This window comes from Hydra vulgaris, chromosome 12 (assembly GCF_038396675.1).
Source record: "Hydra vulgaris chromosome 12, alternate assembly HydraT2T_AEP".
Classification (NCBI taxonomy): Eukaryota; Metazoa; Cnidaria; class Hydrozoa; order Anthoathecata; family Hydridae; genus Hydra; species Hydra vulgaris.
In genome coordinates this window covers 37658141-37683103 of record NC_088931.1, presented here as the reverse complement: position 1 = coordinate 37683103, position 24963 = coordinate 37658141, and the positions used below count along the sequence as shown (strand labels likewise).

The 24963-nt window shown below is 27.7% G+C and overlaps 1 protein-coding gene across 2 annotated transcripts in view; it reads left to right on the top strand.

Moving 5' to 3' along the window:
- Positions 1–24738, top strand: part of LOC101235874 (S1 RNA-binding domain-containing protein 1) — an 85161-nt gene extending 60423 nt beyond the window's left edge. For both annotated transcript variants that reach the window (XM_065813146.1, XM_065813145.1), the window contains 6 exons: positions 7035–7141; positions 7530–7731; positions 7857–7984; positions 8095–8192; positions 22508–22597; positions 24440–24738. In XM_065813146.1, coding sequence (XP_065669218.1) covers positions 7035–7141; positions 7530–7731; positions 7857–7984; positions 8095–8192; positions 22508–22597; positions 24440–24720 — 906 coding nt within the window. In that variant the 3' untranslated portion in view covers positions 24721–24738. The remainder of the gene's footprint in view (positions 1–7034; positions 7142–7529; positions 7732–7856; positions 7985–8094; positions 8193–22507; positions 22598–24439) is intronic.
- Positions 24739–24963: the final 225 nt, after the last annotated feature.

The window sequence follows — 24963 nt, the reverse complement described above, 5'->3', positions numbered from 1 at the left end:
GTAACAGACTGTAGAAGATTATAGAACTTAGTAGAACATTCTGGAAGCTCTAAATAATTATATAAGCGAGCTGCTGTCAGAGCTCAGTGTTGATAATGTGAATATTTCTATGAAGTACTCTGCGTGTAACTGAGCTAATAAGGAACTACTGTAGCGAACTAAAGACGCTGTAAGTGTACGAAGTATAAGTAGTTGTAGCATTATCAATAGGATACGGACTGGATTATCGAACTGTTATCAACATTGACTGGATTATCGAACTATAATTGGATTACTATACAGTTAAAGTATTTTATTAATTAAACGACTTTATTAAACGGATATTTACGCTCAGCTATCCGTAAAGTCGTAACAATATTATATGATGTCTCACAAGAAAAGTCATACCACAGTAACAAAGAACAAGAAGACTTGGACTAAAAATTTGGTGAGATTTCAAGAGTCACACAGAAGAAGAGGAAGCGTGGCTGTAGAAGAACATTCACTCGATGAAAAATCCAGAATACCACTTCAATTGCAGATCGTAGGAAGATACCAGTTTCTCGGAGCATATGTTAAAGGAAGAAAAGAACGAATAGACCAAATTTCTAAGGAAATTACAAAATTGTGGGACAATAAACTGAATTTTCCACGTGTGTCTGATCAAGTGATAAGAGCAAAGCTTATGAAGGTGCTGAAGGTCTATGATGAATGTGTCAAGCGTGGAAAATATGATGTTCTCAATGCATTATTTGACATCACGAAAGTGAATGGCCAGTGGTTATCCTCGGAAGATAAACGTCTATACCACCTACAAAAAGAAAGTAAAGGCTAGGTGGGGTACTCAACAGGACAAGTGGCAAGTAAAGAAACCATTCACCCTTCCAAGAGAAGGAAAGTCCAGTCTGGAACAGCAATACCTTCCATATCACAAGTCCTGTCTACCACAGACAATGGTACTGAATCTGAAAACTGCAAAAGTAAGAGTGAAGATGATGAAGACGACGACGGTGATAAAGACGATGATGAGGACACTCAGAAAAAAACTAGAAAGCACTACAAAAGTAAATTTGCTGTAAGTATGGTTACATCAAGTGGAGTTTCCACAAAGAAAGCTGCTAAAATATGCAATGTATTATCACTGTATCAATGTATTGATATTCCAACTCCAAGTCAATCAGCAATTTACAAGTCCATATTCAAAGAGGCAGGTAAATTAAAAAAAGAAATGATACAACAACTTAAAATGGAACAGTGGTCCTTACACTTTGACGGCAAACGAATAGATGATAAGGAATATCAGGTAGTTGTACTTCAGAATGAAAGAACTGACGTGAAACTTGATGCACTGCGTTTAAAAGATGGCAAAGCTGAAACTGTTGCTGAAAAAATTGCCAAACTTATTGATGAATACAATTTGTGGAATTCAATTAAGATGATCATTACTGATACAACAAACGTCAATACTGGAAAGAGAAATGGAGTTGTTGTGAAGTTGCAACGTATGTTTAAATTAAAGGGTGTCACAATACCACAATTTATCGGTTGTCAGCATCACGTACTAGACAGGATTCTCCGTCTGGTGATGGACAAAGAACTTGGGGGTGATACCAAATCTCCAAACATTGAATACCCATTTGTGTCTGAACTGTTGAATAAGTATGATGAACTGAAGGATAAGTTTGTGAATGGAACTGTAGAAATTCTTGATAAATCAGGGTGGAGAGACGATATGAAGTTTTTGTACCATTTAACAAGAGTGTTTAGGTTCTATGAAGAACAAAGAAACTTCCCTCTGGTTCACTTTCAGAACATTCCTAATATGAGCAATGCCAGATGGAACTCAAGAGCCATTCTCGCCATTCTGGCGTTCATTCTTATGCCTGAAGCGAGAAAGAATTTGGAGAAGGTTTGCAGGTTCATTTCATATGAGTGGGCAGAACATTGGTTTAATAGTCAAAAGTACAATGACAATGACTTCAAGAATTTATCTGATGTATTGAAGCCTTACAAAAAGGCATTGCAGTCATTCAAAAATCACTGGAAGAAAGAGCCATCCGTCATCGATATACCACGAAGTAATCAGATAGCTGAACGTGCAATCAAGGTGATGCAAGACCTGTATGCTTCCTGCAGAAAGAAAGACAAACTGCAACTTCGATTCATTCTAAGTAATAAGCGCTAGACTCTTTATGAGACGTGAGCATCATGTGACCCATGTACTAAACACAGTAGGCCTATAGACACAGACAGTTATGTATATTGTTGTACTAGACGCTTTGATACTGTTAATTTTGTAATACTTGTATAATTATATATCACATAATGTTTTTTGTTATATCACAGTACATGTTGCATAAATAAATAAAATAACAACAGGAGTATGACTCTTACAACATCTTCAGCCTTTAATATTCATTTACTGTACAAAAGTGTACCTATTGAAAATTCGATTTTTTGGTTTTGGGGTGACCTCTTTCAAAATATGTCAAAATGAAACATCTATTCGTTCTTTTTACATAAAAGTTCATTGAATTACGATACAGGCCTAGTAGGTTGCAAAAAAGTCATATCCCTAATATATATATATATATATATATATATATATATATATATATATATATATATATATATATATATATAGCTTTTTAATGTGGGAATCAAAATAAATATGTATCTAGATGTTTTATCATTGCATTTAATGGCTTTTTTTTGTCAACTGTGAATTCAAATATTAAATAATTTTTAATACAAAAATATTTATATTAAAAATAAATTATTTAAATTTTAAATTAGTATTGTTTTAGATGTTTCACTGAAAAACATTTTATATAGTTTTTCGTTATCTTTTCGAAGTTAATGTGACTCAAAATTTTCTAACTTAAAGAAATAATATATCTAAATTTTTACATTATTTTTGTTGCTTTAGGGTCAATCTAACTATACAGTTTCATGCAAAAAAAATAGGTGTGTGTTAAAAAAAATAATTTATTTATTAGTTTATAATAATGCATAAAGAAAATATAGGTTTCAGTCAAGGTCAAAAAAATAGATACCTAGCATGAGTTACTTGTTATAATCTAGTTTTGTTTTTGGGATTTTTTTCTTATTTTGTTTTCTATTTTTAATATTTACTCTAAAGTTTTATTGAAAGAGATTTAATTTTGCAATAAAATGTTGGAGTAAATATTAAAAACAGAAGACTTTAGAGAGAAAACTCCATTTTAAATATTCCAAAATAACTACTCTAATTATACTAAAATGAAAATTAAAAAAGTTGTTAATAAATTTTAAAGATGTTCTTATAAAATTAATATTTACCACTAATAAAACACTAAATATTTTTTGTTTAAAAGATCTTTTTTTCTAAGTTTACTTAAATCTTGTGTTGTTTACAAATTCTCATGTGCTGGCTGTAATGCCAGTTATATTGGAAAAACCTCCAATATTTGACAACTAGGATAAATAAGCACCTTAAAACTTATAATTCCAAGTATGTATAACATTTAAATATATGATTAAAGCATATATAAACATTTAAATACATCAATTAATTGTAAAAGTCTGTCTAAATGTAATTCTTTTGAGATTTTGGATACTGGTTCAACAAAACATAAATTAAAAGTAAAAGAAATGCTCCACATTAAATGCGAAAATCTCTTAGTTAACAAAAACACTTTAAATTATTAACAAAAATATTAACTCTTTTATGCTACTAAGACATTATAAAAATACAAAATTGACATCAGATATAGTTGCAATGCTACGACATTACTACAACATAAAAATTAAAAGTTGACATCAGATGTAGTTGCAATGTTAAATTTTAATAACGGTTTTTAATTTTTACATTTGAATATGGCTGATTAATTGCTACAATGCACAGTGGTCTGAAAAACTTGATTTTTGGCTAAAATTAAAATTTTAATGTTTATATACTAAATCAATAATGCTGAATCCAAATGGGCTGCTGCAATGGAGGGGGTCAAGGGCAATACCCTCAATATGTACATGATATGAAAAAAAAATTTCATATCATGTACATATCGAGCCAAAGCTAAATATTTTAGTTAAAAATTGTAGGTGATGATTTTCGTTTATTTTTCACAAGTTTTTCATCTTTGCATTTCGATTTTAAGTTAACCAAAATATTCATTTTTTTAAGTATTTTCATCTATTTATATTATAATATTTATATTTATTTTATTATATTTTATAAAAATAAAATAAAAATGAGTATTTGAATTATTTTTAATAATTTAGGTAGCAAATACGATTGTATAAAGGAAAAAAAAATGTTTTTGAACATGTGTTTATAAAAATAAAACAAAAATAGAGACAAATATTTTTGATAACATAAAATAGGTATTTTTGGGAGCTTTAAAATTGGTTTAAATACTTATATATGCAGCTGATTTTTTTTTAAAGTAATATTTGTATATTAGGATTTAATAAAATCATATCAATCAAATCCTTAGGAAGAAGACTTTAGGAAGACTTTAGGAAGAAGTTGAAATTGAAAAAAAAACTTTTATTTTAAGCTGATTTCTAACATAAATAACTTATGCAAACATACAATAATAAAAAACTAATATAATATTACAAGTTAAACTCTATACATTTGTTTAAAAAAAAATCTATACATATGTGCATATAGTTATAAATTTATATACAAATAAAAAAATATTGTATTTTTGCAAGAAATTATTCATCAATTTTTAATCGTTCTTGGATTGACTTATTGACTTTTCTTTCAAGAAAAAATATGAAACCTATATATTTTTGAATAGCCTGGATAGTGTTGCGTTTAAAAATAATATTTAAAATGGAAACTTTTTTTCTACGTAAATAACCAGTCAGGTATAAATGAAATTAATAACACATCAAAAGCATTAAATTTATATAAATGATCAAGTATTAATGTAAATACAATAAGTTGTTAAGGAACGCTACACTAAAAAAAACTTGATAATAAAAAACCAAGCTAAGATTAAGTAAACATATTTTATACCTAAGAAATATTTTTCAAATAACTAGTAGAATAACACACAAAATGTAATAAATTGGTTCGTGTTTATAAAAGTTATAATTTTTGACAATGTTGACTTTTACCCTTCTATTAGCAAAAAGCTTCTTATCAACTTCATTCGCTTCGCAGAACAATATGTTACTATTGTTACAGACCATAAATCTTTAATTTATCACCTTCAATAATATTTATTAGCAATGTTCGAGTTTGGATCAAAAGTTTAGTGGTTTGTTTAATGTCACTATGGGAGCATTTGATAGTGCAGAGGTGTGCGAGCTACTTGGTATTTTCCTTCTTTTTAGGGTTTTTAAATTTTAAAGCAAGTGTGATTTTATATCATATAGAAATGATGGCTTAGGCATGTTCAGAAATCCAAGTTGTCTAAAAATGGAAAAAAATTAAGAAATTTTTTACTTAGATATTTAAACAAAAAAGCCCCAATATTTCCATTCAATCTTATATGAAATTGGGTAATAACCTTGATGTTATATTATACCTTCATGGTTTTACATTATACCTTAAAATTTCCACTGCTAGTGTTTCAAACTGCAACTATATTATAAAAACCATATGACATTGAATAACAAATGTCTTTTTAAAAATGTTGTATATAAAGCCACTTAAAATTAGCTAATCCCAGTCTTTTATTTTTAATTATAATTGCCTTAATAGGGCTGAGGGTGCCTTTACAGTCCAGGAGGTTACTACTTCAGGAGGTTCTAACTCCAAAACACAAACCTTGACAAATAAGGCCGCTGTGCAGAGAAACAAGTTAATTGCAGTACTACTAGAAATGTAGGTTTTTTTATGGAAAAATCTTATATGGTATTAGTGAAAATGCATTCAAGCTTAGATTTGAAAACCTATTAAAATCTTTTAATGCAACCAGATATTAAAAAGATATGAAACTTTCTAATGAAGTCAGGAAACATAAAGATAGGCATTTCCAAAAAATCACACACTTCTTTATATATATATATATATATATATATATATATATATATATATATATATGTATGTATTATATATATATATATATATATATATATATATATATATATATATATATATATATATGTATATTACCTGTAGTGGCCTTCTGGGCCTTGGGGAGGTGAAATAACAAAAAAAAAAAAATATATATATATATATATATATATATATGTGTGTGTATATATATATATGTGTGTGTGTATATATATATATATATATATATTTTTTTTTTTTTTTTTTATTTAACATCCCCAAGGCCCAGAAGGCCACTACAGGTAAGGAGGCTACTTAATTGTGGTTATAACCCTCTCTCAACTCTATAACTCCGAAACACGAACCTTGACGAACAAGGCCGCTGCGCGGAGAAACAAGTTGAGCGCGGTACTACCAGGGACATGGTGGGGATCGAACTCGGAACCTCTCGCTTATGAAGCGAGCGCACTACCACTACACCACTACCGCATATATATATATATATATATATATATATATATATATATATATATATATATACATATGTATAGATCTCTTCTTTGCCTTATGTTATCTTCCAACAGTAGTTATGGTTATTATTTATTTTCAACTAGGTTGCTTGCAACCTTGTTGAAAATACATATTGAAAAATATTTTATTTATATATATGAAAATGATGAAAATATATAATATATATATATATATATATATGTGTGTGTGTATATATATGTATATATATATGTGTGTGTGTGTATATATATATATATGTGTGTGTGTGTGTATATATATATATATATATATATATATGTATATATATATATATATATATATATATATATATATATATATATATATATATATATATATATATATATATATATATGTATATATATATATATATATATATATATATATATATATATATATATGTATATATATATATATATATATATATATATGTATATATATATATATATATATATATATATATATATATATATATATATATATATATATATATTGGAAAATAGATTAATATGTAATAATACTTATTTAATAGCATGATTTGAATAGTGGGGTTCTTCAGAAAGCTGTGGATGCAGTTATTGAAGATTGTGTCAGTTTCATAGGTGTTGATATAAATGCATGCTCAGCTCAAATATTGAGGTATGTTTTAGAAATTTCAAAAATTAAAAAAGTTTATAAAAAAATAGACCCTGGTACTTGTAAAATGTTTTGTTTTTTTTTCTAATAAATTTTTTAAAAAGTATAATAGTTGTAGGTGGTTGGTTGGAATAAAATCCTAAGATTAGTTTATTTTTCAAAAAATTACGCATTTTTTATTTTTGATTCTATGTTGTTGTTTTTTTTAATTATTCTAATATTAATAAGTGTATTATTGTTTTCTAGCCAATCAGAATGGTTTTAGATGTTTACATTTTTACTATAAACAATTGTTTATTTTTTGTTTTTTTGTTTGTTGTTTTTTGTTTGTGTGTGTTAGGATAGAGTTTGCATGGGTTTTTAAAAAATCAAAAATCTGGTGAAATTTTAGATGTGTAACCGGCATTAATAAAAAGCATGCTGATGCAATTATTGAGTATAGAAACAAACATGGTGGGTTTGTCAATCGTGAAGAACTGAAATCTGTCAAAGGGATTGGTCCTGTTACATTTCGTAATTGTGCAGGGTTTATCAGAGTAAACATAGCCAATAACAGTGAAGTAAATACTACTACAACAGAAGATGTTGAAACTGTATGTTGCAATTGTTTGTTTTTGTTTTATTCTGAGTTATTTTCTTTGTATCTTGTTACTTGGTAATTATTTGTATTTAAAATATTATTATTAGTTTGTAAATGATACAAATAATTGTTTCTAAGAATAGTTCTTTAATTACACGTAAAAGAAAACTAAAGAAAGATGAAATTAGCAACAAAAAAGCCAAATACACTGTTGAACCTCTAGATAAGACATGGATTCACCCAGAACAGTATCCTTTGGCATACAAGTAAATATTTAATAATTTAATCTTTTTTTTTTAGTTATTAAGTATTGAAATATTTCTGATATAATCAAACTTCAGAAAACTTTTTATAATTTAAATCTTTTACATTCTAGATTGCTCAGCCACTTAGGGGTTTCATCTTTACTTATTGGGTCAAAAGATATGAAAAATACTTTAGGCACACTCGTTAACACTGATGAACAATTTAATCGTAAGTCACATTTTGAATTTATTATTTATTTTATATATATATATGTGTATATATATATATATATATATATATATATATATATATATATATATATATATATATATATATATATATATATATATATATATATATATATATATGTATGTATATATATATATATATATCTGCGTGTGTTTTCTGTTTCCAAAATTTTCTTTTTGTTATAATTTTTGGTTTAATTCAATTTATTTTAAATAATATTAAAAATAAATCAATTTTTTTTTTTTTGCATATGGTTAATCAGAATTAAAATTTGCATAAAATAATAATTTTTTATTCTGAACTTTAGAAAAGAAAGTTTTTTTGGTTTATTTTTTGTTCATTTTATGATAGATCTCAAATTGAAATTGAAATTGGTTGCAATAAAGTACTATGCCAACAGTGCCAAAATATACGTTGAAGTTTATCATTTCTATATTAATGTATATTTCATTTTGATGGTTAGACCTTGTTTGAGCTAAACCATGGAAAAATATTTAAAAAGGGATAGAACGGCTGTTTTAGTTAACATTAATAGAGAGACTTATGTACTTGAAGTACCTCCGCTAGCTTTATCCACTGGTGAAGATCAATTCTTGGGTGTAATGTTTTAATTAAGGAGTATCAACATTTTTCAAAACTAGAGGAATTCACTTTGATACAACGTCATCTAATACTGGGACAAATAATGGATTAGTTTTCGAAATCTCCTCCAAAAAGCTTGTAAATTAGTGACCAATGACAAAACTAATTGACCTGAAAAATATTTTTGAAGGTTCTACTTTTAATTATAATTTAACTGTTACGATTTAATTGAAATATGGTTAAAAGCAGTCTTTAAAAAAAAAGCAACTAATAAGTCATTAACATTTTGCAGAGTTTATGTTGGTAAACCACGTATTATAAGAAATTATAAAAATGAGTATACAGAATTAGTTGTCACTTATTCATCCCCTATTACATATAAAGTAAGAAAAGCTGTTGCTATTTATTATGCAAGATTTTTAGGAAATGCAATTTATTATCTAAAGCTTCACTTTTAGATAATAAATCCATCAACTATTCAATCAACTTATGTTTGTTCAGGAAAATGATAAATTTAAAACTGAAATTAAGCTTATAAATGAATTAATTGTTTGCTTCTATGCAAAATAGTATCTACAATCTGAGAATGTCATCAATGCTACTTTTCATGACATTACAGCCATACATCAAATGCATCTGCACAAGAATGTATGTACAAACCTAATAGCTGTTGATGCTGTATTTGAAATCAACAATGGTACCTCCAGCTTTGCTATTTGATGAGTTAACATTAGAAGAGAAGGTGAGAATTGCATCAGCAATTCTGCCATTTGATATGCCTAGCTCTGTTATAAGCCTGAGAACTAAGTAAATCTTGATATTAAGGAAATTTATAAAATAAATAAAAATATCGGTAAAAACCACCATCATTATGAGTCTTGGTTAATGTCTTTTCTTACCTGATTTTTAACATGATTGGGCTTTATAAGCAATGATTTAAAGACTAGCTCTTACATCCACCTAACTATTGGCATAGTGTGCTTTAAAAGTTTTCAAAATTATACTGAAAGTTTGATTTTTTTTAATTCAGAACCATCTATAGGTATGATGAGACAGTTCATAGATTTTTTTTTATTTTTTTATTCTGATTCACTCCCAACAATGCTACAAGCAACCACTATTAAGTTGGGAGTTACTAGAAAAAAAGAATAGAGTTACAGATATAGCAAGCATGGTAAAGAGAAGCAACCTTAGCAGATACTCTATGAACACTGTCACATCATACCTATAAACTGAAAAATGCAACAGATTGCTCACAGTAGACAATATTTGATCTTTATTCAGGTCACTACAACAACTACTATAGCAAAATTCTAGTACAATTTCAAAAAGTAATTTTAATGATAAACTTGGTGTGATGCATTTGATTAGATTGTCAAATGTTTTTTTTTTGTTTTTTCCGTTATAAAGTTTTAAATATATATTTATTTATTCTTACTCATTTTGATTTTTCATCATAGATAAATAGCGGGGTTTTAAATATAGGTAACTTTGCAGTGGTCAAGGGGCCATGAAGTTGGTTGCCCCCTGAGGCATGTTTTGGGAATAGTCAAAGGGTCTGTGTGTTTATGTGTACATACAGGGCTTATTTATTTCATATATATATATGTATATATATATATATATGTATATATATATATATATGTATATATATATATATATATACATATATATATATATATATATATATATATATATATATATATATATATATATATATATATATATATATATATATATATATATATATATACATGTATATATACAAAAAATGCCAATTTTTATGATTTTCAATACCACCAAACATAGGTTTTTAAGGGGTTGAAAGGAAACTATATATTTTTAAACAAAAATATAGGCCTATATATAGTAAAAAATGGAGGAGGGTCAAAAGTGATTTGATAGCGCTCGAACCATTTGAGGCTCATTTTTTATATGTATTGCCCCAAATTTAGATGCGTATGGTTTTTTAGATTTAAAAGCTTACTTTTTTTGACTATGCCTAGTATATATTTATTATTATTATTTATTTAACCATAAAGAAAAAAACAAAATTATTTATCATAAAATGCAAATATATGGCTAGCGCAAGAAGAAGACAAACTCAGTCTTATCGCTGAGCTTCTTATATATATACATATTTGTGTATATATATGTATATATATATATATATATATATATATATATATATATATATATATATATATATATATATATATATATATATATATATATATATATACATATATATATATAGAACTCTTAACTGGTTGTCAGAAAGTTTTTCCGTATTTTGTTGACAAAAAGTAAAAATTAAAATGAAAGACCGGAATTTTTTTTCTTATTAATTGATAGACTGCTTGCCCCAACCAAACCCTCAGTCGATGTAGCAGCACTCTCTTGCGAGTCAGGCTAAAAGATAGTAGATGTAGCAGCACTCCATTGTGAGTCAGGCTATTTGTCAGTTGATATAGCAGCACTCCGTTGCGAGTCAGACTATCTGTCAGTCGATGTAGCAGCACTTTGTTGCAAGTCAGGCTATAAGATAGTCATTGTAGCAACACTCCGCGCATGATTTACAGTAAGAAAAATAAAAATAAAAACATTTTATTAAAAAAAATAAAAATAAAAATATTTTATTAAAAAAAATAAAATTAAAAACATTGTTTATAATGTTAAAAATATTCAGAATGTTTCAAAAACATTCAGAATGTTTTTAAAAACATTCAGAATGTTTTTAAAAACATTCTGGTCAATTAAATTTGCGTTTTTGTAGTTTTTTTAAAAAATGATTAATTTGTAATTAAATTAATGGTTTTTACTTTCTGACAACACGCAAATGTTGGATGAAAGTCAAAAGTAATTAAATGTGACGTATTGGTTGGCAAAAGAATCGTTTTTTCCTTCCGTACTCTCAAATGCAACAAACTATAGAACTATATATATATATATATGGGTCATTCCATATAGTCGCGGTTGTGACATTACTACTGCAAAATGTGAAAATATAAGCAAGGAACTTAATAAACCTTTTTTTTTTGGTATTGTGTACATTTGGTCACATACTATTATCTGAAAAATTTACAGTAAATTTTATGCTATATTTGCATCGCTGTCAGAATGAAATCAGTCACAGTTGTTTCAGCTACAAAAACAGAAACAGAACTTGTTTAAGTAATTTCGTTTTTTGTAGAAAACTTTTAACAAATTAAAAATTTAATCTTAATTATTTTTTAAAGGATGTTATATTAACTATAATACAATTTTTTTATTTATTTTTTGTTCATGTTTTACATAAAATGGTAGCTAGAAAAAAATCGCGGTCGTGACAAAATATTGTACTATCAGATAACATTACATTTTAGGTATTTTTGAGGTATATTTTAGCGTTGTCAAGGTTTTTAAAGATATTTAAACAATGGTATTTAAAGATTTAATTTGAAGATATTTGAACAATTTAAACAATATTTTTTAAAAAGTTTTAAAATAATTTAAAAAAGTTATTAAAAATATATAAACAATTTAAACAATGTTTATAGTTATCCTTAGAAAAATAAAAGAAACATCAACAAGTTTTTAATAAAAAAATGTAACAAATTACTTTATTAAATTGCTATATTAAAGTCATATTTAAATAGACTAAACAAATGAATTTACCAAATAATGATTTTTTGTTTGCTGTGTTATTTGTCTGATGGTGGTGATATTTTTTGTCATGCTAAAAATTTCATTTTTAACTTTCAAGTAATGGTAAAGTTGTACATCTTCAACTTTTTCTGCTAGCAGTAAAGTATCGCTTAGCTGACTAAATGTTGATTGATTTCATCTTCAGTCAAATATATTAAATTTACAATTGAATCTTTGCATATAGCTTTATAAAACTGCCACGCATTTTGAATAATAACTTTTCTTGCTTTAACCTTTTGCCATGCTATTCTTATTAAAGTTCCTCCTATCCTATCATTGGCTCCTTTTCTGTTGGCAGTAGCAAAAAAATTCCACTCGAAAGTTGGAATATTAAATGTCACTTGACACAACTTCAGGAATTTTACCATGAAGGGGTTTTTAAATTGAGAAAATGGACCATCACTTCACAATGTTACTTTGTGTATAATTAAATTGGTTGTGTAAGCCTTTAAAAAATATATTACAAATCCTATACATCCCTCAAAGATAAAAATAAAAGATATAAAAATTGAACTGCTTTCAAGGAGAACACTGATGTATGTTTTGCTGTGATCATTTTTATCTGTTAAATAAGCAACCATATTTTTCAAATCTTTACCATAAACAGCAACAGTGAAGATTGATATTTGAGATTGACTCCAATAAGCACTTTGAACTTGTTCTTGATGAGTACAGCAGTAGTTTTGACTAAAATTAAAGCGTATTAATAATTCACCATCCATAATGTTATCTATTTTGTGGCAATAAATAGACGCTTGGTGGCGTTTAATTAAATGGTGAGTTGAGGTTTCAAAAACTCTGTATATGTTGCATACAAAGACTGTTTGATCAATCCCTGCTTAGACGATTTGTAACCTTGTCTTTGTACCAATTTATGTAACTGACTTCTATGCATTCTTCGTTTTGCTCTTTGGGTGGTGGTAGTGTTCGGTTGTTAGGACAGTTAGCACAAAAACACATAACAGTAAGGGGCAATCTGGAGTGAGAAGCTGCAAAGAATCCATTTGTTTACCCAGTTTGTGTTATAAGGTTCAAAATTAAGGTTCGAGGGTAAAGCGTTGCATATATTAATAAAATTTTCATGAATTAAACAACAGCAGGTTTCAAGAGGCGTCTCTGAATATGTGAGTATTTGAGTTAGACAAAGTGCACAAAATTTAAAAAATTTTATTTTGCTACCAAATTCTTCTGCATACACGGCATAACATTCCTTTAATTTAAGTAACAAGTAACATTTTTGAAATTTTTCACCATCAATTTTTATAAAGTCTTTCATACCTGGAGTCCATTGAGGGGTTTCTTTGTGGTTGTAAAACTCTCGTCCATGATTAAATACACTAGAAGATAAACGGATGCGCTTTTTTATCTTTGATATATCTAGTAAAGAGATGTTCGTTTCTATTGCTAACTGTTTGATGACATAATCTGCTTTTCGTGGCAACTTTGGTAAAGCCAATTTAATGCAGTTAACAGCATGCTTTTCTGACAAACTCGAATGATAGACGTGTTTTTTCATTTGATTAGAAGAAGAACAAGGAATATCAATGATACCTTGAGCTTTTGGAAGATTTCTGTGTTTACGCTGTTGTAATTTAGCAAGCTCCTTATTTTTCAATTCTTGCTCTAGCGTTGATTGTTGGCAACAAATATTGCTTGGTTCTTTTTCTATTTCTTTTAATTCAATTTTTTTTCTTGCTCTATAATCTTTACAAACTTGTTTGTGCAATTTGGGACTTTAATATTTATGTTTCTTGTATTTTTATGTAGAATATGTCAAATAAGTTATATTTTAAATTAGTTTATAACCTTTCAATAAACAGTTATATCAATTGCTTAAATTACTTTTTATAACACGTGTTTTAATTAAGATTTTTTATTTTTTTATTGTAATAGAATGCAGACATTTTAACAATTATTACAACAATTAAAAATTTAATAATAAAAGTGAAAAATACATTGAAAGTAATTAATATATAAAATATATTACTAGTTAAATAAAAAAATAAACTTAGAGTGTAATAACTTTGTTTTTTTTATCAGTTAAATAATTTTATATTTCATCAATGTATTTTAGAGTGTAATATTTTTATATTTAATTATTAGTCCGTGTAATTATTTTTTTTTTTTTGCCTTTTAAAAAGCATTGCAGTTTGTTATGCAATTAATTTTTATAAAAATGACTGTGTTTTTTATTTTAGTTACATTTATAATTATATTTTTGAGAGAAAAAATTACACTTTTTTTCTTCCTTGTTATTAAATCTTCTTCCTTAACGCATTTGAACACCTATACAATGCATTTAAACATCGAAACATCTGTCGTGACAAAAAAGAAACTGCATTTTACTTTTTTCCAGACAAGGAAAAAAGTAAATTTTTGTTAATTTTTTTTTACATACATATCCATTTTCAACTAAAATGCTTTTGCTAAATATTTTCTAATTAAAATTTGTTATAAAAGTCACAGTCGTGACGATGAAAAACAGCTACTTTTTTTTAGTAACATACCAACTAATAATTGAGATAATAATAATATCACTTATTAAAAAACTCAATTAATCACTAATGTTTATTCTGAGAATTAAAAATTAAAAAAAAAAAAAAAAAATGTTTAACACAACTCCATGTTAAAAAATTCATGTTTTTATATCATAAAATATTAAAAATTGCTACCAAATTTTAAACATCTCCTACACATGCATAAAAATAAATGACAAAGTGAAGATATTTTTTTTAGATGCACTAAAGTGTCTATTAGTTTATTTTAAAAAAAATCTATTTCTAATTTAAAAACTAAAATTCAGTTTAAATATTTTTGAATTATGGCAATCTTATATGGAATGATCCGTATATATATATATATATATATATATATATATATATATATATATATATATATATATATATATATATATATATATATATATATATATATATATATATATATATATATATATATATATATATATATATATATATATATATATATATATATATATTAGGGTGACCCAAAAATGCAAAAAAAAAAAAGGTTTCCTATCCATTATACACCATATAAAGGGTCCCTCCCAAAACTATTTCCTTTCAAATATGTTGGGAACAGCTTCAAGTAAAAATTGAGTTTTAATTCCAAACATGAATTTTGGTAAAAATGAAACATTTTTAACTTGATTATGAAAAAAATTAAATTTGAAACTGTTTTTTGAGATAATAAACTGATTAAAGAAATATCACTACAATTATTTTTTATCATCATTTATTTAACATAAGTTGAGACGGTGGTATTTTTTTTGGGAAAAGCTTTCTATGCCTTTGGAAAACCAACAATATATTCTGGCATTGATCTACATTGTGGGATGTATCAATATATTCTTGGATAAGACCAATGTTTCTTTCAGCACAATCATTAGTGACACTTAAACCACATATAAAGCTACAAAAGTCTTTATAAGATTTAAGTTCCTGCAAGTCTCTCTCAGTCCGATACCACTCCCTTACAACACTAGTGGTAATAATAAACAGAAGTCAACTTTCTTCTGCAATTAAGTCTTCTAGTTTAGCAGACTCTGAGATGGATACCCTCCCTGGAGCCTCTAAACTTAAATCTTTCTTGTTAGATACAGGGAATGCAAGTAGCTTTCCTATGAAAGACATTATGTTAGATCTGTCAAGATCAGGATCAGCCAACGCCATAGTAACACACTTTGAGGAAAGATACCAAGTATGGTTTTGAAGGCTTTTTAATAAAGCACTACCAACATCATAATCCCAATCCTTTTAGATGATTTTAGCAGCTTTGTATGCCTCTAGGTCATCTATTACTGCATGTTCAGATTTGTTGGATTTAAGTATTAAAGGAGCAAAGTATAGGGCAACAATAAAGTTAGCCTTAAAGACTCAAATCTTCTGATCATCACTCAGGAAGTTAATAATAGGAGATGTAAAATCCAGAAGCTCCAAGTTGATGCTCTCACACATAAATCTGGCATTATGGTTAGCACCTGGTTAATACAAACTAGTTTTTTCAAGCTTGGGTAAATTGACATTCATATAGAATGCAAGGTATTTTACCAAGTGTTTATAATCATTCCTAGGAAAAATATTATGCTCAAGGGAATAAGCAATGAATTTCTTAGACTTGAGATTTAAACTGTAAAGATCACTTCCAACAACCAGCTCACTTTCAGGAAACTTCTTGAATTTTTTCTCAGCTCATGCTTTCCTGCTTTACTCCTGCTTTAGGTTAATAACTGTTCATCCAAGCGTGCTTTAAATTTTTATACATCTGTTTAGATGGTCCAACAGTTTGCTCTTTAAAAATAGCTTTAATGCCCCATTTTATATGGATCTCTGCAATAAGAAGTAAATCATTGTTTCCAAGAATCTGATCCAAGAAGTAAATCATTGTTGACACAAGTGCCGACACAAGAGCCAGAGAATCGATTGTCTTAAAACTCTGACTAAAGTTACAATTGCTCCTGATTTCTTTCTTTTGTTTAAAACTTTTGCGTCAGTAAACACAGCAATGGTATTATCTGATATTTTGAAATATTCTACCAGGTTCTGGAGTATAATAGCCATATCATTAGCTTTTCCATTGTCAGCAGAAACAACTCCAAGAAGTAAATCACTGTTTGACAAAAATTCAGGACTTGTAACTGATTCTGCTAGTCTATCAATAAGAACTCTTTTCCCCGATTCTACTTTAATGTGCTTTACTTCATTGTTTCCATATACTCATTACGAATTTTACAACCTAAAGATATTTTTATCTTTAAATTTAATAACTTTATCAATCAGCTATCTAAAATAGATTATTATATTATCACAATCTAAAAACTAAAATATTAAAACAGTATAATTTATTACCTTCAAAATGGATTAGTTTATCTCTGGTTATCCTTAACACTGTGATATCTCCTTCAAGATAATTTAAAATTCTGGAGATGAACAGAGTTTGATCTCTTATACTGATACCAGCTCTCATACACATTGGTGTGGTTGCTGCAATCAAATCCTCCCTAGTGATCTCTTTGTTTACTAGTAAAGCTGAGGGACCAGATCTGTGTCTTGATTTAGGTCTATCAGGTTTATCAGCCAAAGTTGGTTTATTTTTAAAGTCAGGCTGATAATCTTCTTTATTAGGGTACAGCTAGGCGGAACCTATCAAAGAAGTTTTTTAGTATGAAGAAATTAAAATTTTTTATCTCTTGCATGAAATGATATTAAAAAGGATGGGGGAAGAGAGAAATGACTAAGAAATAATTAAAAGATACTAAAAAACATTATACCTGATGCTGATTTTCTTTTACATTTTTTAAAAGCCGGTTCATCTTCTTCACTGGTATAGTCCTGATCTTAACTCTCTGGATCATTAGGAACCAACCAATCTGTTGCAGCTTTTTTCAATAGCTCTTCGTGTCTAGTGTATCTGTCAATTCTTCTCTTGATCTAAATAAATAAAAACTTTTGAAATTTAGTATATAAAATATTTATATATTTGACAAATCATTTTTAGTTTCATTAAATGTTTAATACCCTGGTTTCTAACTCTTCATCAATGCAAGTACTGATAAACATTTTTTTGTCTTGTCTTTGATCTTGAAGAAAGTCTAGGTCTTCTTTTATTGTAGCCCTGTTTCTTGGAATGTAAATATCCTGACATATGGTGTACTCAAACTATTGAGAACTGATGTCAAACAGGTTATCTGTCATTATCATGAACTTTTCTTGCTGCTTTTGAGATGCATTTGGTTTCATTTTAAGTGTTTTTTCATTACAAACAGCTTTATATTGCTTGTAAATTTCTAAAAACTTGTTTAGTATGCCTAATTCTGAAAGAACATAGTTCAGAAAACCACAAGAGGCCCAAATATTTACAATACTCCAGAGCAAACAGTATTCTCCAGTTACAACATTGCAAGGTCCATCAGTTCCTTTGCACTTTATATATCCAGAAGATGTCTTTTGTGTACAAGCAAAGTTTGTTCACAAAGTTTGTGCACAAGCAAAGATTGGTCTGAATCTTTTAACCCTGGGAGAAATAACGTACAAAAAGTATATAATGACATGACCATTAGTAGGCAATTGCCTTCTAAGTAAAGAGCTCACTGGAGTTTTAAGGAGATAGGCAGGTCTTCTTGGGTTTTAATTGATTGGCTTTACAGCTCCTTTTTTAGCTTTAGCTCTTCCCATTTTTATGAAATATTTAGATGTTTGAACAAAGAATTGATTTAAACATTTATAAAGTTAAATATAAAAATTAATAAACTGTGCTTTTAACTTGATGGCAGACAGTAGTAGCGATGGGTTCTAGGATATAGGGCAAGGATAAGGGGGAGAGGAGTTGGTAAGCATTGTCAATATGATTATGAATAGAATATTATGAATAAAAACAAACAAAAGTATTTTTATTGTGCATCAGCATTATTCTACTATTTCCTCTGTTTCGTAAGCTTGAACAGGAAAATGCTGTCTGCTGAAATTCGTTAAATAAATCGATTTTTAACATTATAATACAAGTATTTTTTATAATGTCTGAAATAATCATATCAAATATCTTATACATTGTACAAGACAACGTTTATTGTAAAAACGTGTAAAATATACCTGTTTATAAAATAAAAATGCTAATTCCTTGTAAAAAGAGATTTTTACTTGTAGCTGTTACAAGCATCCAGCATACTTAGAATTTTGCCTGTGAACTCATACTAGGTAGCAAAATTCATAGGACACCTTGGCTAAATTTTTGTTTGCATTTTTGGGTCACCCTAATATGAATATATATATATATATATATATATATATATATATATATATATATATATATATATATATATATATATATATATATATATATATATATATATATGTATATGTATATATATGTATATATATGATATGATTATTTATATATATATATATATACATACATATATATGTATGTATATATATATATATATATATATATATATATATATATATATATATATATATATATATATATATATATATATATATACATACAGTGTGCAGAAAAAGTTCCCGTACAAAAATATAAACAGAAAAAACAGAAAAAGTTCCTGTATAAGACGAGAAACAAATTACACTTTAATTTAAAACAAAATAATACTAAAAGAATAAAAAAATACTAAAAGAATACAAAAGAAAACACACTATATATTGAAAGAAAACACCATACAGATAATTTTTTTAAATCATACTTTTGAACGGGAACTTTTTCTACACTTTGTATAAATATATATGTAAATATGTCAATTATGTCAGTGTATTTTACAAATAGATAAATAGATATAATATTGCTCAATGTTCTTAAAGAACAGAGCAATAATAAATAAGTAAAAAACACTTATCTAACTTTTTTCTTCTACTTGAAGTTTCACCATTGCTGGATCATCAGGAAGAGTCTTTCTCTTGTACTCTTCCTAATGATCCAGCAATGATGAAACTTCAAGTAGAAGAAAAAAGTTAGATATGTGTTTTTTACTAATTTATATATATATATATTATATATATATATATATATATATATATATATATATATATATATATATATATATATATATATATATATATATATATATATATATATATATATATATATATATACACACACACACCTCTAAAACAGTTTGTTTATTTATGATATGTCTACTAAATCCCTCTGTATCTCAAAACTAGATATGAGTAACTTATACCACTATGCATCTCAGGGGCTCATATATATGTATATATATATATATATATACACATACAGTGTGCGGAAAAAGTTCCCGTACGATTTGTATAATGATATAATATACTTAGATTTGATGTGTAGAGCATTTTATTATATAACTATATTTAATTTTTTTTTGAGTATAATGGAAGGTCTTTTTGATATTGGCAAAGCAAACATAAAAGAACAAATCCGTCAGAGTATCGCTATGCCTAGAAGCAAAAAGACTATAATGGAAGATCTTTCATTTATTGAAGATAAGAGTAATGAAAGAGTTCAGTTCATTAGTCACATTAGAGATAAGGAATGAAAAGCTAGAGTTGAAAGGAGACTGGGGAGAAATACAAGGTATGAAGAATACAGGAAGAAAATGGCAGTAGATGGTGCTTGTGAACACATAATTGAAAATTAAGAAGATATCACTGTATGCCTTGAAGTTGGTAAATGCCTTTATGTTACAAGCCCAGAATTTGAGCATAAAGATGATCTTCTTTTAGTAGTTGTGCAACACTGTAAAAGCACTGATCAGGTTTTAGTTATACAAAATCTGTTGGAGTACTTTGAAGTACTCGACCAAGTTTTTGCAGTTTGTACTGACATTACTACCACAAATACAGGCAGATTAGATGGAACAATTTTGATTTTAACAAAAATTTTAAAAAAACCACTGCTTTGGTTAATGTGTACACATCATATTTACGAACTTCACATTAAACATGTTTACAAGGCTGAGATTAAAAGTAAAGATCCAAATAATAATAACTTTATTCCAACTTTAGGAAGCAATGGGAAGAATTTTTGCCATTAATTTCTGCTTCTTATGCTAAATATAAATTTTAAGAGAACTCACTAATATTTGGTTGAGGCATATACAGTTTGTATTTTGAAGCAAAGAGTTTTATAGAGTTTTCTTTGAATGACACAACTTTTCCAAAAGACAATTACAAGCATCTTGTAGAATATCTTGCTTTTTATTTTAACATCAACTCTGATGAGTAGTTTAATAATAAATTTTAAAACTTATCAGCCTGGCGCCTGTCATGCAGCTTGTTTTATGGCAGATTCCATATATTACCTAGTTTTTAAAATTTCATCACCAGTAATTGATTATCTACATGAACAACAACAAAAAAATATTTTTAAAATGTGTCTTATAATCAGAATTTTTCATCCACCCATGTCTTTGAAGTCTAGTCTTGCTAAGCATTCTGTTTTAAATAACTTAAGTGCTTTCAATAAGGCACAAGTTTTACAAAAAAAAAGGAACTTAAAGGCAGGTAATGTGCTGTTGAAGAGTATGCAAGCTCATTCTTGGCACTTGTCTCCTAAAACAGTTATTATGGTTTTAGCTGATTCACGTCTTGATTTGCAAACCAAATCAGACATTTTATAAACTTTGCTTTAGTATAAAGTGCCTGAAATTGAACTTATAAACTTTGATAAGCCTTCGGTTGTTGTTCTTAATAACACTCAATTGAAAGATTTGATTACAGAAGAAAGTAGGTTTATTTTTATAAAACTGGATTTAGTTAGTAAGATTTTTATAAAACTGGATTTAGTGAGATTAGGTTTGGTTACATACCATTCATACTAAAGCCAACTTAAAGGATCTTGAATCTTACAAAAACTTTCTTCTTTTTTTTATCAAAAACTTAAGTGTCACAAATGATTGTGCCGAAAGAAATATTGAAACAATCCAGTAATTTGTTTTGGCTCATCTCAAAATGAAGAACAACGACAAAATATTTTATTGGTAATTAGACAACATCACAAAATAATATCTACAAATATGCCCTAGAAAGACTTAAGCCATTTTTAATAAATATATATTCAGAAAATGAATTTATGCAGTTTTCTTTATTTTTATATACCATTGTTTTTGAAATTATAACGCAAAAACTGGTATAAATGTCTTATTGGCATGAAACCTTAGTTTTACATAAAGCTTTTCCTCTTAGACTTTCGAGCTAAAATTTTTATGAACTTCTAAGTGAACATAGAACAGCTTTTCACATAGTGGCATTTTAAATTCTAAAAAAATGTTAAAAAAAAATTGTAAAAAAAATATATATATATATTGCCCATTTACAAATGTAAGGACTATTTTGTTTTTTTTATTATTACCTAATGGAAAAATTTTTAAGATTTGAGGGCCCTAATGATAGATTTTGAGGGGACCCAGTAGCTACAGCATTAATATATATATATATATATATATATATATATATATATATATATATATATATATATATATATATATATATATATATATACACACACATATATAGGGTTGCTTGATTATTTGAAAACAGATAAAGAAGTTTTGAAATTGATATTAGATGGATTAAGCCAACCTTTTGATTTTGATCCGAGAGAAGGTTAGTTTTATTATAGAATATTTAGTGTAACTTTATGTGTCACTGTTGTAAAAAATGAAATATTGCTTGATGTCATGACCCAGAAAAATCCATTGCGGAAATTATTGTACTATCATTGGTGGTTACTGGATGTAAGTCACTAAATCTGATTACACCGTCCATGGAAGAAAATCCATTTTCAAATTAGCATAAAATTGCATTAAAAAATCTGCAATATATTTAACTCTAAAGCAATAAAACTTAATTTTTTATAACTTTCATCCACTTCATAAATATTAATAGGTGGTGTTAAATAAGTTGTCTTAGGAAGAAAATAAAAAAAAGGTTGCATTTTTTTAGTTTAAAAAAGAATACTTCATATTCAACAGCAGCCATTTCATGGTAAACAACTGGCTGGAAATGAGTGCAGGGAGTTTTTGGAGAGATTGGTCCAGCAGCACTCCTTACCAGCTGTTTCCATTATTGACACACTAAAAAATTCCGGACTACTGAATGAGTGCGAATTTCATAAGTGCGAACTGGCATAACTGCATAATGGCGTAAGTGCAAACTGGCATAAGAGTGAACTTGCATAAGTGTGAATTAGTTGAAAAATCTCGCACAAGTGCAAACTGGCATAAGTGCGCCGAAAGAATTTGCAAACATTGGCATAAGTGCGAACTGGCATAAGTGCAAAGCAGTTGTAAAAACTGGCATAGGTGCAAATCGGCATAAATGCAAATTGGCATAAGTGCGCCAAAAGAACTTGTTAACATTGGCATAAATGCGAACTGGCATAAGTGCAAATTGGCAATTTTATTCGGTGCACCTATGCCAGTTTTTGTCACACTTTTATGTCAGTTTTTGCAGCTGTTCTGCACTTATGCCAGTTTGCACTTGTGCCAAAGTTCGCAAATTCTTTTGGCGCTCTCATGCCAATTTAAACATATGCCAGTTAGCACCTATACCAGTTTTTGTAACACTTCGCACTTATGCTATTTTGCTTTTCTTCAGCCTCCCGGAAAATTTAATGATGTTGTCCATGCTTGTTTTGGCAATGCCCTTAATAAAAGTTTTTTTGAAAAAATTGAGCAATTCAGAGTCTCGTATTTACAATTTGAACCACCAACACTCTATTTACAACCATTTACAACTTGGGCGCCACCAACACTCCCAAGGTTCATGCTGTCATTCACCATGTTCTACAATTCATCCAACGCCACAATAGCTCTTTGGGAATTTTTTTAGAGCAATGACTGAATCAAAACTGAAGCGCTTTATCTTTTCAGTTCACATTGACAAAGGTACAAGAAACCAAGCAACCACCCAGAGTATGAAGATAGACTGCAAAGATGCATCACAGACTTCAACAGCAAAAAAATTGATTAGGAACATTACAAATCAGTTTAGACATTTTTCTCAAGAAAAAAAAATTGGAATTGAAACTTTGTCAGAATTGAAGAAAATTGTTATCTACCAGTGAATTTACTGCATAAATATTTTTGTTTTGTTTTTTGGATGAATAAAAATTCTTGAAACTAACTTTGTTAGTTTCTTATCAACTATGTATTTAATGCGATTTTATGCAAAATTTGATAATGGATTTTCTTCCACCGACGGTGCAACCAGATTTAGTGACTTATATTCCAGTAAACACCAGTAGTACAATAATACTCCCAAAGGATTTTTCTGGCTCATGACATCAAGCAATATTTCATTTTTTTACAACAGTGGTACGTATGTATGCGTGTAAATGTGTTTAGTTAATTTATTACTTATTTTCTGGTACAAATTTATTTTATTTAAACAAGATTAAGGATTTATGACTTTTTTTGTTATTATTTTGCTTCTTTTTTTTTTCAGGTTTTGAAACGCCGTTATTTAAAACTGGATTAACATCTATGACGATGTTAACGATAGGCTGTATGGTTTCAGGCGCTGTTAGGAACTGCACATCATTTGGAGTATTTGTCGACATAGGAGTTGAAACTGATGGTTTAATTCCAAATCGTTATATGTTGCCAAATGTTTTAGTTGGTCCTGGTGATCGAGTTGAATGTAAAGTTTTAGGTATCGATACCGAGAGGAAAAGAGTTTCTCTTTCTTTAATAAAAAAACTTTCTCTGGAATTACGTTTGCAATAGAATAAATGTTGTGATTTTGACGAATGTATTTTAGTCGTAAAATAATGTGTGGTATGTATCTTTAAAAAAAAAACTTCTTGAATTTTTTTATTTAAAACTTTGGGCTTGTAGTTCTTTTAAACCATTTGTAAAATAATAATTCAGTTTAATAACTTTTTTTATATATAAAAAATCTTATGGTTCATTAGTTTTTTTAAGGTAACCTAAACTACGGACTTATCTATATTAACGGACCAGTGACGG